Here is an 18,174-nt window from a genome sequence, read left to right on the forward strand (position 1 = left end):
TCACAAAATTTAGAGACAATAATTTATTTTAAAAGGAGAGTGTTGTAGGGCTTTTTAATTATGAATCTGGTCTACTTAAAATACCCTTTGTGAAAGACTGCCTATCTTTTCTAATCTCAGAACCACCATGAATAAATTCCCTAATCTGCTGTTTTCAGTGCAGGCTAAACAGCAAGACAGACAAAAGAGTATTTTCAAAGGCATCAGAGTATGTTGATCCAAAACCATTTCTACATTTGTTTGCTCTTCTGTCAGACCTGGAGGTGGGCATCTCACCACTTTGTGGTCACCTTGCATTAAATAATCCAGAGCTGCTAATAAATGCAGTCTGAGCAACTGAGACATTTTCCTACTGATGAATCTCATTTCAGGCAGAAGTAGCAATATCCTTGTCAGACATACGAATATGCTAAGGTTTTCTGACATGTGTTGGTATCAGTAATTGGTTCAGCCCAATTAATATCTGATATCTGCAGCGGCACAGAGAGAGAGGGAAGTTTGCCACACAACTCTTGAGGGATTTATGGGTTTTCAAAACTCTATTACAGCGTTGTACAAACACTGTTTTCTCAGGTGTCCTCAGCTGTGCCTTTGGTAGCAGAGCCCTGTCGGTGCCAAAGCTTTCTTGATGCGCATGCTTGCAAAATTAAAAATCCTTGCAGTGGGAGGGGGGATACCCATTTTAATCGAGTAAACATGTTATCAGGTGGTGGGAATATTTGTTCTTACTGCTCAGCAGTCATCACTCTGACCAATTTCTCTCACATTGTCTGCTTAGAATAGAAATTTCTGGACACAGGCACAGGATGGTGGAGCAATAGTTAGTGACAAGTTTAATCCCAGAGCTGCCTTTTGAAGGAGGAACTAGAGAAACTAATTTCATATTGGTAACTTTCAGGACCAATTTTGGGCTAACACAGGGAAAGAAAAGAGGTTAAACCTATTCTTTATTTTATTTGTTTTGGAGGACCTTCATGGTTCATTTCAAATCTCTATAAACCTCTAGCAGAAAATGTGTTCTTTTATGTAGCCTGAATGGCTCTTTGCTCTTAGCAGCATCCTTCTGCTTTGGCACAGCTCAATTTAATTACAGAAAAATTTCCAGCTTAAACAAGGAGTTAGAGTGGGTTTAGGCACTCGAATGCATGAACCGCAATGACATTTTGGTAGCTAAATTCCTTGGGCCATGGGACAGGGGGTTTCTAGTTCAAATTAAGTGTCTTTCATACTAATTCTGCAACAAAAAAAAAAAAGTGGAATTAAATGACACATCCCAAATTGGCATACTTTTCCTTTATTTTCCAATCTTAATAAGGGGAAATAACAGGCACTGAATCTCAGCAAAGAGGAATGGGTAGGTGAAGCCTTCTTGTGCCTGTTACCCATAGAAAATATGTTTGCAGCCTTTAAATGCAAGTGTCTTAGGCTAAGCAGTAGCAGTAATTTTTCTCCTTCTTAATAGCTGGTGCAGTGCTGTGGTTTTGACTTTCAGCCTGGGAACAGCGCTGATAACACCAGTGTTTTTAGTTGCTGCTCAGTCATTTTTACTCTGACCAAGGACTTTGTGAGTCTCATGCTCTGCCAGGGAGGAGGGGAAGCCAGGAGGAAGCAGAGACAGGGCACCTGACCCAAGCTGACCAAAGAGGTATTCCACACCACAGCACATCATGCCCAGTATATAAACTGGGGGCCAGCTACCTGGAAGGGTGAGATCACTGTTTAGGTTGGGCTGGGTATCGGTCAGTGGGTAGCGAGTATTTATATTCTCTTCCCTTGTTATTTCCCTTATCATTATTACTATTGGTGGTAGCAGCAGTGGTTTGTGTTATACCTTAGTTACTGGACTGTTCTGATCTCAACCTGTGCGAGTTACATTCTTTCTATTCTCCTCCCCATCCCTCTGGGAGCAGGGGGAGGAAGGGTGAGGGGTGGGGGGTGGGTGGGAGTGAGTGGGCGGCTACATGGTTCTGTGTTGCTGGCTGGGCTTAAACCATGACAGGCAAGGAAAGCGTTCTCACCCCAGCATCATGTCCTTAGCAGGTACCCTGGGAGTGGGATCATCTCAACTCTGAAGGAGCTGCTGGAGATCCTCTTTTTATCAGGTCACTATGGTTACTTGTGACCTGCAGTTCTTTCCTGGAGGAAAAGTACAATAAAACCGCATTGGGATACCAGTTTTTAAGCTCTGTTGCTCCCTGTTACTGGGGGATGTATTCAGCAATAAGTTTGTGCTTCTGAAATGATGACCTAGATGCGTCATAAAACACGATATGATGTGTTCGAGCTGGAAAGCAAAGCTCTGCCCAACCGGTCTTCCTGCATCCCCACATTCCAGTTTTGCTAGTGCATGATCCCTCATGAGTTAGCAATGGTTTTAATAAAACTTCATCAAATCTCAATTTCTTACTGAGTCTCCATTCCAGGGAGTGTTGTTTAGTGTGATTCTTGCAACAAAACTGCATGAAATGGAGAGCAGTAAAAAATGAGTATGCTGACTTCAGCTGCTGTGCCACCCCTGAGCTTTAACTATTTTCTCTTAAAAACAAAGGATTAAACTCTTTCTGTTCTTCTAAAAGTGTAGATAAATGGAGTTAGGACTAAATTTTAATCCTCCTGATTTGAACTGGGAGACTTCAACTCAAACTGCACAGACATGACTGAGTGCAAAATAATATTTCGAGCTAAGTTGGACAGTCTTTCTCAAGTAGCAGAGGTCAACAAACTGTATCATACATTTATTCACAGGCACAGATATACATCAGTAAACTGAAAAGAAAATGCACAGTTCCAGGGAAGACCAGAGTAATATCAAAAGTCAGAAATAATTAACCTGTCATGCAAGAGTACATAGGTGTATTATGTATCGGCATCAGCTATCAGCAGTCTTCCTCTGTAAATATTTTCTTTAGCAAATGAGATTTTCATCAAACAGAGAAGGGAAAATAAAAAGACTCAAGGCAAAACACTGTGATACAAAAATAATCAATTTTTCTTTGCATGGATAAGATTAGATTTTTCATTCTGTTTCCTTTTCTGAGTGTACAGATGAGCTAACTTGGACAGACTGGTAGAGATGAATGTTCTAACAAAATTCACAAAATATCTTAAAAATAACCTTCAATTTATTTTTGAATAAAGCATAGGTAAGATAATTGTACAAGGTCTCCTAGATAGTCAAAATGAGATAGAGAGTCAACAGTAAAATCACTGCAGTTTTCTTCTTTGCACTCATATGGGAATCCATGTAGTGAAACAGGGGAACTTTCTTTGCATTAAGAGGAATGAAATAAATGTAGCTATTGGGGAAAAAAAAAAACACCAAAACTTAATAAAGAACTAGTGCCCTTGGAACATACAGAGGCTTCAGAATTACATTAAAGGTGAATTCCTGTCTTTAGCATAATTTTGCTTTTTAAATTTTTAGGGACAAAAAAGTTCCCATTTTGTTTTTTTTTATCCAAAATGTTGATTGTGATAAGTACAGATAGTTGTTTTAGAATGTTAAGGAAAGAAATACAGTAAGACTAGGATGCCAAATGTGAAAAGAACTGTTATTTAATAGGCATTAGAAAGTAAGATCAGAAAGAATTTAATTCAGTTGTCTATGCAGGAACATAGGAAACAGTCACAGCCTCCAGGAGTTTCTAATCTAATTCTTCTGATTTCCAGTCTCATTTATTTATTTTTAATCACTGAAATAGGAAAATAAAAGAAAAGAAGATATATTTAGTGCCCCCTTCTCAAAAATGACGTCTTACTATGTTACTGTTCAGAGCACCCCAGTGAAATTTCTACACTCAGAAATGCAAATGTTCTGATGCAAATACTCTCTTTAGCTGAGTTATGTGCCTAAGTCCAAGGAGTATGTGGCTCTGTTTATCCTGAACAAATGTCTTTTATCTTCTTAACTGCCTGCAGAACTCTGTTTTTATCAGGGCTGTATTAAAACCAACAATTAATGTGCCTTCTTGGGCAATTAATGACCCAGATTTGAAACTGGAATCTTCTATTCTCTTTTCTTCTATTCTTTGCCCATAAAAAGGTTTTTCTTGAAAAGAGAAAAGAATCGTGGGGTTTTAGTCAGGTCTTTGAAAGCATGAGTCCTATGTGGAAGCATACCTGTACAGCGATGCTTGTTGATTTTGGTGCTGTAAAGGGTTGTGGAACAGGCAAAGAACCTACTATGTACTTCTTCCTGTCCCATTTTCTCTCTTCCCACTTTCTGAAGATATGTCTATCATCACTACAGTCCATTTCCCCTTTGGAAGGTGTCCACAGCATCACAAAGATGACACACAAAATGTCCCGCTGTCTCATATATGATTTACGTTTATTTTTCCTTATGTCAGAAAATAGAAAAGCTACTTCCAATGAATTAAATCTACGTGTACATTGGGATACAGCTCAGAATCTTCTGATCTCATATGGAACTGGAAGATAAATCTTTCACTGAACAGAGAGAATTTTTTACTAAGTCCCTGGCATGTATCTGAATACTTTCATTCTCCTTTCACATCCACTTCAGTGCTCTTAAACTGCTGCTCTCTAATGCCTTTTGAAGGTCCCATCTTTCTTGTCTTGTATTCCTTTCTTTGAGTCTTCAAAGAGTGCCCTGATCTTATGACCATCGTAAAATATTTCAATGACAGGGCTACCTTCTTTGTAGCATTCACCTTTTCAACTGCTGTAGTAGAAAAAGCAATTTTTATATGCTAAGAGTAAATTTTAATAGAAAGAACACATGCTGTGGTTCTGTAGTTGCTAATTTCTGCCACTAAAGTGAATTATTTAAAAGTGAATAAATAAGTGAATAAATTAATTAGATGTACTAAGCATTCAGCCCATTTTCATGGCTAGGTTCTCACATAATTGCCACAAAGCTGCACTATTTGCATTGTAAACTTCACAAAAAAAGAGGTTTTTAGAATCTTTCCACGTTCAGTCTGTTCAGCTCAAGATTTTTTTTTTCATTTAAAGAAGTCATTATCTAATGTTTCATTCAAAGCATAATTAAGCATAGATTTCTCATGCTGTCCTTCAGTACTCAGGCTTGTAACTCCAGCGAAGGTGTGCATCAGTCAAGTCAATGTAGATGTGAACAATGTAAACTCCCTATCTACATCAGCTACACTGGGCTGCCTTTATAAGCAGTGTACTCCAGGGTGTAAATCTAAGGACAGAATAGACACCAAAGACTATTCAGAAAAATCATACCCCAAACAGGCTTTGGCACCATTGTGGGACAAGAAGGTGTGGCTACATGAGGTTGTAGGTGCAAAAAAGGGTAAATGCCAGTAAAGAATGACTGGAGAGGTCAATGGCAGGGACTTCCCTCAAACAGCTGCAAAGAGAGTGGCTCCGAGCTGTGAGAACCTGCGTAAGTATTTTGGGGAACAATGACTATAAATAAGCTAACTCTAGTCTTCTTTCTGAAGCAGCTTTGGGTTACGGCTGAGAGAGCTGGGATTGTTCAGCCTGGAAAAAAGGAGGCAGGGGAGACCTTATAGCAGTCTTCCAGTATGTAAAGAGGTCTACAAGAAATCTGGAGGTGGACTTTTTACAAGGCCATGTAGGGATATGACAGGGGGGTTTAAACTGAAACAAATGGTTTTAAACTTAAAGAGGGGAGATTTAGATTAGGTATTAGGAAGAAATTATTTACTGTGAGGGTGATGAGGCAGTGGAACAGACTGTTCAGAGAAGCTGTGGAACAGACTGTTCAGAGAAGCTGTGGCTGCCTTGGGAGTGTTCAAGGTAAGGCTGGATAGGGCTTTGAGCAACTTGGTCTAGTGGAAGATGTCCCTGCCCATGTTGGGAGGTTGGAATTGGATATCTTTAAGGTCCCTTCCAACTCTAACCATTCTATGATTCTACAATACTGTCTGCACCAGGACAGAGAATTAGTGGACTTTCGGTCTGACATAATACAGATGTTATTATGACCACAGATACTATGAGAGAATCACAGTTGGGGAGGGGTGGGTGTGTTTGTATGTATGCCCGTGAATGGATTTGAAGGTTTTCTGTGTTTCCTGGGTTTGGGCTAATTGTTGTCTCCTTCTAAAAATATTATTTGGCTCCATGCTATTTTTGTACTCTTATTAAGTAATAATGTTTATCTTTTACTTCTTTTCCTTTGATATATTGTTTGGTATGTTAGAGTCACAACATGAACTGTGTACTAGATAATTTAATTCTCATTTCCAAGTTTCTGAACAGGACTATACAACAGGCAAGTGCAGCACTTCGAGAATTTCCATGCAGTCTTGCACTATGCCTGATGCAGAGTGGGTCAGGAACCTGGGAGTTTATACCTTGTGATGTGAATACCAATAACAGTTTAAAAACAAGATCAACAACAAAATGAGCTCATTATTCATGCTCACTCGTAATTCTTAGTAGCTTGATTATAGATGCTTCCCAACAACCTGAGCAACAGCAAGTCCACAAAGGCTGCTGCAAAAATCCTAGTGAGTGCTTTGTAGCTGCCATTTTATTTCCCAGTTAAAAATGGAGCAGTCGTCCTTTAAGCCAGTGACTGCAAGTGCTTGATGGTGCCAATGGAGCGCTGTGTGGGACAGGTGGCTCGGGAGCAAAAAGAGGCTTTTGTAATTGCTTGGCAGGGCAGAGCTGTATGAGGGTGCAGCAGCAGTTGGCAGATTGGATTAACGGTCTCCTAAGGGTGAGATCTGGCACACGAGCTGTGTGTTAATACCTGTAGCCTAAGTCACTTTTGGAGCTACATTTGTAACAATAAGAGCATCCACTTTGCTTCCACCATGTCACAAAGTCATAAATCCTAAAGCTGACCTTTAAATTCCCTTTCGGCATCGTCAGCAGTATAAGGCTCTCAAACGTGTAATTTGGAAACAAATCTTTTAATAAAGAATTATTATCATGAAACAACTGAGGTAGATAATCAGTTTGTGGAACATGAAGTAACAGCATTATCTTACAAAACTTCAGTCCCACTAATACTGTTGTGAATGTTGCTGTCACACTTTATTTATTATTATCTTGCAAACTAGAGACAATGCTGTTTGTAAAGGAGTAACTCCTTGGCTTTGCTGGTTCAGAGACCTTTGGTTTGGTGGCTGGAAAATCAGCTTCTAATCCAGCACTCCCACTGCATGTTTGTAGGAGAGATTTACATATTAACTGTGTGTGTTGCCTGCAGCCATGACCCTATTACAATCGGCTTGAGCCTGAGTTACAAATGCTTCTAAATGCAAGTCCCCAAGGCATGAATGTGCTGTCCCTTCCTGATGTCATCTTAATGTGAGATTGTTGCTGCCTCGAGGAAGCCTCTCCAGTGTGGGTCACAGGACATTCACAGCACCACGTGAGCAGAGAGCTATTCTGATTGTCCTCTATGCACCAAGGACAAGCTTATAGACAAAGGCTCCTTCAGGTTCTTATTGCAATGATTTAATTTTCAGTCCTAACGCTTGATTTGTTTAAAGATTTGAAAAACAGAACCATGCAAAGACTTTTCCTGATACTGCCTCTTGCATTCTTCTACATTTCATCCCTTGTACATAGCATTTTATTCCGTTCTTCCAAATTGATTGCTAAAATTTGTTCCTGATTCTGGAGCTACCTAACCACTGATCCTTGATTTCCTATGACATTGGGTAGCAGTGGGGCAGCTCCTTATTCACACCTGCGTGGCTAAGCTGAGGTGCTGACCCATTGGGTTTCTCTGAGACACTGACAGCTTAGTGTTGGCTGTGACATTTCACCCATTTCACAGGAGAGGATTGTCCCCTCCTCTTTCCAAGAAAAATGGTTTCCTCCCATAAGTCAACTGTAATACATGCCTTCCCTATGTATATAGCTTGTTCCTTTTGCTGAAACATTAATTTAGGTTATTTCTTCTGGAATACAGAGACAACTACAGCAAAGGCAGCAAGTTGCCAAATGCTCTGTATGTTTATTGATACAGAGACCCCTTCTTCTTACCTCTTTTCCTGCTCAAGGTCCTTTTTCCCCCATCTCTGTCCTTTCCTGACTGTCCTGAAGTGGCATGGCACTCTCAGTGTGCACTTTCTGTGGCTGTGACCACATTACACACGTGCCTGATGAGCTGAATACAGTGCAGTGGGTGAGAGCATCCCAAATCAGGTATTCGATAACAGCTGTTGGTTATTTGGCTGCCAGCTGAACCAGTGCACAGGAAATGCTCATTGATAGCATTTATTATGGTTTAGAGGGACAAAGAGAAATAGGCAGTGTTCCTTGGAGGGCTATAGAAAAAGGTTGTCACACAGCATGAGACTGTATTACTTGGGAAATGATAAAGGGATAATTCAACATAGAGACAAAAAAGAATTTGCTGTCTCAGAGGAAAACAAAATAGGTCAGTATCACAATGAGTTTGAAAGGTGAGAATGTTGAAAAGACCTCAAATTATATGACTTTATTGATTCATTTACTTCTTGCAAGCAATTGAACTTCATTGAATGTAGGGTACAAAATACCAATATGGATTTTGGTGTGGTCTTTTGGTTTGTTTGGTTTTTTAATTATTTTATTTTATTACACTGATACAAAAGGAATAGATAGCATGTGGGTTTTGAGAAAACCTAATTCCAGGCTGGTTACTATGGAGTGCCCGTCAGCAATAAAATGGTGGCAATACTTTGATAAAATAGTTGGGCTGAGGAGAATAGCACTGACCAGTCTGTCTCCACTGATAGAAAACAGTGAAAAGGCCACTACTAACTGCCCATGAACCAAATCACAAATACGTGGGAGAATGAAGGATGAGAAATTGAACAAAATATCAGGAAGAATCTGGTGGTTAGTTACAGGAATGGATTTTTCTATCCCTTCAGAGTGCCAGTATAACACACAATGGGAAAAAAAGGATTTCTTCTTAACAGAACAGAAGGGGTCAAGTTATGGACCCTTAGTTCAATTTTCAGGTTGTATGGCCCCAATGAAACCAATGCTATCATAAAGAATTTCGATCAGGCAAATAATGTTGACTCATTAAGTAAAAATTTAGTCTTTAAAGTTGACTTTCATTAAAAATACAGAAAGTTCTGCAAACAGGTACAGTGAGATGCTTTAATTCTCCACAGAATACTATACAGAAGTATGGCAGTGAGATATGGGGCTTGGACTAGATGACCTTTGAAGGTCTCTTCCAACCCGTGCTATTCTATGGTTCTATGATATTTTTGGCCAGAAATCTTTTTTTTTTTGTTTTTCTCTACTGGAAGATTTGTACAAATGACACAGTTATCCTGTGAAGATAACAATATTTGCTTGCTGGTGACTGACCAATAGAAGAATCAATATGACACTGTGATAGTGACTTAGGTCACCCTTTACTGTGCACAGGAGGAGGAAAAGTTTGCTTTTATGATTTTCATTCTGAACATGATTTTCACTGTGAACCTAATTTTCACTCTCTTTTATGTCAGCATTAGATAGAAGGGTACCAAATGCATGAGCTGTTTGCCAATGCAGAGCAGCAGCCTTCCTGCATTCTGCTTTGTTCTCTTTTCCCTCTTAATTTGTCAACTTCAGAGCTTGGTTGAGTAACACGCATATTAAAGGCCACATGGAAAATCATCTTTTACCTGCATATTTTGTATCACAGCATGAGTTACTGTTTAAGGGTGCTAGGACTATTTTGAAAGGTAGAGTATGTAATTATTTCAAATATTTGGGATTATTCAACCGGTTTGACATTCATATGTACATTGGGGGATTTGTCTGCTCATAGCACAAGTAGGAAAACATGATACTAATTTACTTCCAGCAAATATCTTTTTAGAAATTCTCCATGGGAAACCCTTTTAATGGATCTGGCAGTTCACATTCCACCAGCCACTTGTGCTGTATTTTTACTGTCTTACTATACAGTAAGACAATAAAGACAATCTGGGTCTGCTAAGAGTCCTGAGGGGATGTATTATTTGAAGTTATACTTTAATGTTACAAAATGAAAAGTGATTCCTTTCACCCAGGTAACTACTGAGTACTTTATCATTAATTACATTTAAATATATTTGTGCTATTTTCAGACTTAGCCAACCATTGTAGTTTTATTTCTGATAACTATTTAGCGGGTTCATTTTAATTTGGCAGTATTGGAATGTCTTTTGGGATGAAACACATGATTCCTGGAAAAAAAGACACTAAATACTACAGATTTTGTGCTAAGCCTTGCAGACTGCTTTATAACACAGATTGCACCTGTGCTTACTCTGCTTTGTACCTCTTCTCTTCCAAACTCTAAATTTCATGGGATTTTTATGAGTTTTCTAGACAATTCTTTAATGTAAATAACACTACTGCATGAGGACTAGGTGGCTCTGTGGAGTCATTTAGAAAAAGGATGGTTTATTCCTGTGTTTATCAAGTAAATAATAATCATGATATCATGGCAGCCAGTCCACCTGGGTTTAACTTTAGGTTCATGAACTGTTTAATATGCTGAGTGGTAGGACCCTAAATGATCTGTTTTAATAGAACAGCCTGTTAGAAGATGAGAGGATTTGGCTGATTTAGGGAGTCTTCTTCTAAGGGTTTTTTCACCCTTCTTTGCTTGTAAACCTTCTTTAAAGAAAGTCTGGATGTGCCTCTTGTTTGTATTGATTCAGCACCATGTCATACAAGCATAAAAGAAAGCCTTTCAATTAAATCCTGGTTACTGCTGGTACTAGCATGGTATCAGTCCACAAAGTGTGAGAGACCAACACAGAAGATGGAAGTGTACACTAAACTCTTCCTTTTTTCCTGTTGCTAGTGAAAAATCTTCAGTAGGTAGTGTAATCTTTCATACCAGCCAAAATATGCTGAAAACACATTTCACAATCTCCTTCATTTACATCTAAACCCTTTTCCTAATCCCTTGAGTTTCACAGGCAGTGCCAAATTGAAAATAATGGTGACAATTTCAAACTTTTAACAAGAAGTTAATGAAGGTGAAAGCTTTGCGTATTCAGCTTGTGCCTGTGTGACAGATCAGGTGAAATGTAGGGAGGTAACCAGGATTCCATTTGTCTTTTTGGACTTGTGTCAAGTAGGGGGCCTATAAGGATGCTGGGGATGGACTCTTCATTAGGGACTGTAGTGATAGCACAGGGGGCAATGGGTTAAAACTTAAACAGAGGAGGTTTAGATTGGATCAAAGGAAGAAATTCTTTCCTGTTAGGGTGGTGAGGTACTGGAATAGGTTGCCCACGGAAGCTGTGAATGCTCCATCCCTAACAGTGTTCAAGGCCAGGTTGCACAGAGCCTTGGGTGACATGGTTTAGTGTGAGGTGTCCCTGCCCATGGCAGGGAGGTTGGAACTTGATGATCTTAAGGTCCTTTCCAACCCTAACTGTTCTATGATTCTAAGTGTTTGTGTGGCTGCTTTGAGGGAAGAACAAGAGCAATGGATTCTAAATTAAAGTATTTCAGTAGTCACAATGAATAAATGAGTCCAAATCCATTCTATTCTTAAATAGCATATATTTTCTATTTAAGTGAGCCCTGCTGGACCAGGACCTGTATCGTTGGAGATGAAGCAAGTGCTTTCAAGGAGATGCTGCTCTACCATCCACACCATACTTTGCTCTCCTGCAGTGTGGCACAAACATTGCCTCTTTTTTTTTTGTTTCTGTAACTTGCAGGAACCAGAGTTTACTTTTTATTTTGGAATCTGGAGGCAGGGAAAGGCAGATGCTCTTTTCTTCTGGTATACATGCTGCAGTGTTTGCATTTCCGCTGTCATCTGGTCAGGTCCAGGTTTCTTTTGATTACATAAAATGAGGTCAGTGGCTTCACAACAAAGTGTTGTTATATATAATCAGTCCTGTATTTTTCTGAATTTTGGAAAGATAATTGCCTTTCAAAGACTTAAGTGGAAACAGATACATCTGTCTCTTAAACTGTTTATGATTCCAGTGTAGACACACACATGTTGCAGAAGATAATGTAGATTGAAAGTAAGCAAGATCTGTGCTGTGACCTGGGATGAGAAGCCCAGTGGGAGACTGTTTCTGACATGATGGGTTTAGTATAATGACTTTTACAGCATTTATTGGTCACAGTTGGCATGGGAGATTTTACGACCCAATTTTGATAATACCTAGAACCCTCCAGAGCAGTCCCAGGCGTGTACTAACTTTTGTTGTATGTCTTGGCATACAGGGTCTACAGAGCACAAGAGCTGCCAAAATCTCTGCTACTTTCAAATATGCCTCTCTACTGACAGGAGCTGTGTGCTTCTGGGTTCCAGCCAAAAATGAGGGCTAAGTGTATCAAATCAGTGCAATGGCTTTTGCCACACCCCTTGGATAGAGGAGAATGTGGAGAGTTAATACAGTTATTTTTGTTAGCTAAGCATCAGAAATATTGGAGGTTAGATGAAATGAATACTGACTTTTAAGCACTGTCCAGTGTCTGAAGCTTAGCTATAAATTTCAAATGAATGCTCATAACATTCCTGCACTTTTCCCTGGTGTGGGATTTTCCTCATAAGTGAATAGCCAAATTAAGCTAGACCCCAGCAGAAATTTTAGTTGAGCTATAAATCAGACAGCATCATCATCATCATCTCAGAAAGTTAAAATAACTTCATTTGGTTTGCATATGTAAGAGGAAAGCAGGCATCTAATTTCCCAAAAAGACATTAAGTGATATTTCTCTTGGATTCCTGTCTGCTTAGAATCATAGAATAGTTAGGGTTGGAAAGGACCTTAAGATCATCAAGTTCCAACCTCCCTGCCATGGGCAGGGACACCTCACACTAAACCATGTTACCCAAGGCTCTGTGCAACCTGGCCTTGAACACTGTCAGGGATGGAGCATTCACAACCTCCCTGAGCAACCCATTCCAGTACCTCACCACCCTAACAGGAAATAATTTCTTCCTTATATGAAATCTAAACTTCCCCTGTTTAAGTTTTAACCCATTACCCCTTTGTCCTATCACTACAGTCTGTAGTGAAGAGTCCCTCTCCAGCATCCTTATAGGCCCCCTTCAGATACTGGAAGGCTGCTATGAGGTCTGCACTTGGGAGGGTTGCTCACAGTGTGTTTTCCAAACAGGTTTAAAATAGGGATTAGAAGGAATTTTGAGCTGCATGTGCTCTTGTCCTTAAGAACTATAATAATAATAAATGTCTGATCCTGAAATCTTTGATCATACAAGTAGCTGTTTACATGAGCAAACCTACTGACTTTAAGGATTCATTTGAGAAAGGATTGCTGCTGTGAATGAACCCTGCCAGCTGCAAGCGTTTGAAGACTATGCTACAGGCACAGCTGATGTGAGATATTTTAGAGACTGGCCAAAGACCCAAGAGGATGAAAAATGATGTTCAGAAAATAAAGACGTTCTTTGAAAGCACTGTAACTTTTCCCCAGTGCTAAACTGCCTTGGCAAAAACAGTGTTCTACCTCAGTCTCCATTAATGGCTCTAAGAGAGCTCTAAAGTCTAGCATGGCTAGTCCATATGGGACTCTGTACTTTCAAACAGGGACATCACAGATATCCTGCTCAAATCTTCCATGGCTGTTTCTTCTCTGTCCAGCCTGCCACACTTCTCTGTTTTCCCCTGAAGGCATCTCTTCATACTCATTCTGGGGGCTGACATCTGCCTCTGATGGCTGATAACAGAGTATGGCTTATTACCTTGAACCACAATCCTTGCCTCTGATCAGAATTTGTATGTCTACATAATTTTCTAGATTCTACTGCCAGGGTATTTGAAGACAAATGTTGCTCAATATTTAACGGCAATGTATGAGGTTTTTCAGCTCTATAGACAAATTTAGTCTTCCAGTGCATTTTCTGTAAGGAATTTTAGCAGGTTTAGAACTCCACCAAAGCTGGAATAAAATCTAAGCAACATACATCAGCCAAATCTCCAATATCAGCATTATAAGATTAAAGAGCTCTTTGGTCTGATTGGATGTAGATGAGATAATGGTAATTTAATTGATATTATCTGAAAAAGCTGCATCTAAAAAGGACACCTGTACTATGGTAAATGCTAATGTGCAGTGAGTTTGTTTGTGTTCCTAGACCTTCTCTGATACCAGTACACTACAGGCCCACCTTGCTGGAGGGGTCTTTATGTATTTGAGTGCCTAAAAAGAGATATGATTTCAGGTTATAACCTGATGATGTCCTTGTAATGAAGGGAGTGAATTGCACAGAGGAAGAAGGAAATCACATCAATCTAGCATCAATCTCTGTATTTCATAGGCAGAAATCCAGTGCTTTGACCTCTCTGCTTTGGTGGTAGCCTTTTTTTTTTTCCTGGGGTTTATGCAGCAGTGTAAGGATTTAGTGTTCAGATTCAAATTATAACAGAGAGGTTTTGTTTAGTATCTACATCTACACTGATGTGCCTTGTGTTTTCCTGTCTCTCTACAGGGTGCTCAAAATATGTAAGCCTAATACAGACACCACTGTGCAGGCTTACCCTTAAGAGAGACGGGTAGTAAGTCATGCTTACTTGTCTGTGAGGATAGCATTGTGCTTGGGATGGCCACTGCTGAGGTAGCAGCACTATCCAAGACATCTCATGATTTCTTGGCATAAGTTTAAAAAAAATAATTGTGCAAAACCAGAGGTACCCAGGAAAAAGCTTGATTGGTGAAGCAAGTGTTCAAGAAGCTACCCCTTCTTCCTCTGGGACAGGGTGCTTTATGAGAGCTATTACTGAGCAAGTGGCTGAAAGAGTTAAATGGAAGTCAAATGAAATGATTGTTATGACACTTTTTTTATTTAGTAGCATACAGTAAGAAGACAGAATTGCAAAAGTGAGTGACTCTACAAATGTGTATGAAGTCATTCATATTTGACCTTTCACACTAGTGCCCTAGTGTTGCTCAGCACTGGTCAACTTGGACAACCACACATCACTGTTAGTGATTGTGTGTCATTAACAGAAAGTTACCAACTCTTAAACTGTTGACCTTAACTCTGTTATTATTATGTACTACTTAGAAAATAAGTAATAAACTCTCCCTTCTGAGATGAACTGCTGGCAAGCTCTTCCACATGGCTTAGGGTGTAAATTGGTATGAAGACGCAACTTAGAATGTCAATCAAACAAACGTGAGGTCAGCTTTACTCCCTAAGTCAATAAGGTTTTGTTTGCTGACTGACAAGAGTCCTACAACCCTCTCTGAGATAACCCAGCATCATTCCCTGTTTTATTTGTGTGGATATAAAGCAACAAAATATATATTCTACCCCTGTTGTGTCTTGTTATAATGATGGAGAATGTCTCCAGCTGACCAAGGTGTCCTCATTAATGATTGTTCTATATTTAGCCCTTGCAGAGACCATGTGCCCCCAGTTTAATCAAAAACCTGGTAGTCATGGTAACGACACAGAGCATCTGGATGTATACGATTTGCCAAACACTGTAACACAGTACAAGATTAAAAGAACACACAACAACACTAGGTGAATTAATGTATTGTTCCTCTCTACTACTGAATTTGAAGTGTTTATAAGAGCTCCCTAGCCAAATGCTAGACTGTTTTTGCAGAAAAAGAGCCCTATTAACACAGGTGACAATTACTAATCTCCTGTTTTGTTTTGTTTTTTAATTTCATTTTGCAGGTGTATCAACATTCATATACGGCATATTATGTCCTCAGCAAAATACCTCATGGGTAAGCAATTTTTCAATGTCTACCTTTTAAAACTCAGCCATTAAGAATTCAGCAAAATAATGCGTATTGTGACAAATGGTTTTCTGTGACAGCCCTTTGCAATTGTCTGGCATTCAGCTGCAGCATCCACTGAGCTGTGTGTCATATAAAAGATGACATAGTCTGGAAACAGAAGTACTCAGCTTCCCCAGAGAGTCAGACTATATGAATTTCATATTCCAGTTTTCAAGTTTTCAGCTAGAATATAGGTTTGTTGACATCTGGCTGAGAGCTGCAGTTGGCCCCTTACCAGAGCACTGTCTGAGAATCTATCCAGGGTTCTTTAGTCACTTATATTTGGTCAGAGTCGAGTCATTGCCCTTCATTTGTGTCTCTTGGCATATTCCCTTGATAAAAACTCTCTCTCTTGCATCCCATCTGAAGGCAGATAGACCAGTAGTCTGTTCCTAGGTTCCCGATGCTGCTTAGATACATGCACTCACAATTTTACTGAAGCTACGAGCCTTCAGGTTTGTAGTTTACCTTTTCAGAGAGTGTGAGGTAAGTGCAGACAAATAGGAATGGCACGCAGGCTTTGCACAGCATTTCTAAACTTAATGAAAACATATCACTTTACCTAACACATGTACCGTAGAAGGTTATGTATCATTGCAAGTAATAAACTTCCATCATGCAATGCATTTTCATTTAGGCCCCATTCACTGGAGGTCCTGAGGTGGGCTCAGTGTTTAACAAAGGCATCAGGTAGCTTGAAAGGATCCTTCTTTAGCTTTGATTAGTTGCAGTTTTTTAAGTTTCCCTTTCTCAGCTTTGTCTTTGTGGTGATTCAGGTTACCTGTGGCTCCAACTCTATCACCTTGTAGCTAATTTCTATACATTATGGCTAAACAGGTAGTAGATGTTTTGGATTCTTCCAATAACTGACAAAACCTGCAAAATTAAAAACAACATCTGCTTGATTTATACACAGGGTGATCATAGGATCACGACATAACTCAGGCTGGAAAAGCTCTTCCAACTTCCAACCTCCCACATAAAGGAGATTACTCAAAGCTTTATCCAGCTTGATGTTGAAAACCTGGAGGGATGGGAACTGCACTGCTGGGCAACCAGTCCCACTCCTGACTGTCCTCATGGGGAGAAAATATCTCCTTAGACCTTTTCTGAACCTTTCCTCTCAGTTTATATCCACTCTCTCCCACTCATACTACTGTATTAAACAAACTATTGTGTCTCTGATTTAGGAAAGCACTGGAGCAGGTCCTAAAGTACTGTTAAATTCTGCATCCATAGGCCAGGTGCCTACCCCCAAGAGAAGGCAGGATCTTGGCCATGCCTGTATGCTGCTTCCCACTGCTTTTTGTAGGCAGCTCCCACTATGCCTGTGTACAGTGGATCAGCAGCCTTCCACAGGGTGGTCCTCAGGGGACCTCACCATTTAACCGTAGAATGATGTTAGTCAGACATTGCAACACCTACATCCAATCCAATTTTCTTGGCACAGTAACCAGTGGGTTTAACAATAGAGAAGTACAGATTCAATAGCAAGATACAAGCACATCTCTCAGTACTTTTTCACCATGAAAATATTAGTTATTTTCAGGTGTTCCTCAGGGATTTGTCCCACACACTTATGCCTCCACACACACACACCAAAAAAAAAAAAAAACCCCAAAACCAGAAAAAAAGAGGAAGAAAAGAGGAAAAAAAACAACAAAACCAAACAGAAAAGCTGAAATAACTTTCTTTGGCTTCTATCTATCAACAGAGAAACAGTACTTTGTGAAAAAAATCTGTACTGGAGACATATATGTTTTAAAATCTATGAGCCCAGGAGGTTGTGAAGCCTGCTTCCCTACAGCTTGTGTCTTGTGATTGACTCACCACAAAAAATCATGAGCTCGAGGTTGTTTCTGTGTACAGCTGAAATGTAGGAATTAGGAGGATTCTCACCATGGTCCATGTCAAATCTGGTGTCCCAGTGTGACATGCCCCAGACTGCTTCAGTCTCTTTCCTTCCCTGCCTCAATGTGGTCTTTGGTTTTTCCTTGCTTTTTTTTCCTTTTTTTTTTTTTTTTTTTTCCTCCAGGAACTGAATGGATTTATTTAGGCTTTGAAAACGCCATCTTTCTGGCAATATATCTGAAATTAGCCTGTGGGCTGAAATGGTGTTGAGCAACAGGATGAACTCACAGCATGAGCACATAAGCTTTGTATCTGCAGTAAACCTGGCTAAGAACACTAGCATTTGACTCACAACACAGTTCTATTCTAGACAAAATAAAGGTGTAAAAAATAGAATTATCATGCATAGTATTAAAACTGCTAAAAATTAACAATACAGTGGTCCAGGCAGTTTGCTACTACTGCATGATCTTTCTTCATCCCTAACAACCAGCTACTTGTTCCCCCGGCTTCAACTACATTGCACACTGAGCTGTGTTTCAGCTTGGTCTCCATGTTGATTGAGTAGTGGTGCAGGCAGTTGGAGGGTTGGATGTGTCAGAGAAGAAATATGAAGTATAAGAGGAAGAT

General features: G+C 39.7%; 1 protein-coding gene across 2 annotated transcripts in view; it reads left to right on the top strand.

The window, feature by feature from the left end:
- Positions 1 to 18,174, top strand: part of DPP6 (dipeptidyl peptidase like 6) — a 412,441-nt gene that overhangs the window by 277,724 nt on the left and 116,543 nt on the right. For both annotated transcript variants that reach the window (XM_005150038.3, XM_005150039.3), the window contains exon 6: positions 15,587 to 15,639. In XM_005150038.3, the coding sequence (XP_005150095.2) occupies positions 15,587 to 15,639 (53 nt within the window). The remainder of the gene's footprint in view (positions 1 to 15,586; positions 15,640 to 18,174) is intronic.

The sequence above is a fragment of the Melopsittacus undulatus genome, chromosome 1 (assembly GCF_012275295.1).
Source record: "Melopsittacus undulatus isolate bMelUnd1 chromosome 1, bMelUnd1.mat.Z, whole genome shotgun sequence".
Lineage (NCBI taxonomy): Eukaryota > Metazoa > Chordata > Aves > Psittaciformes > Psittaculidae > Melopsittacus > Melopsittacus undulatus.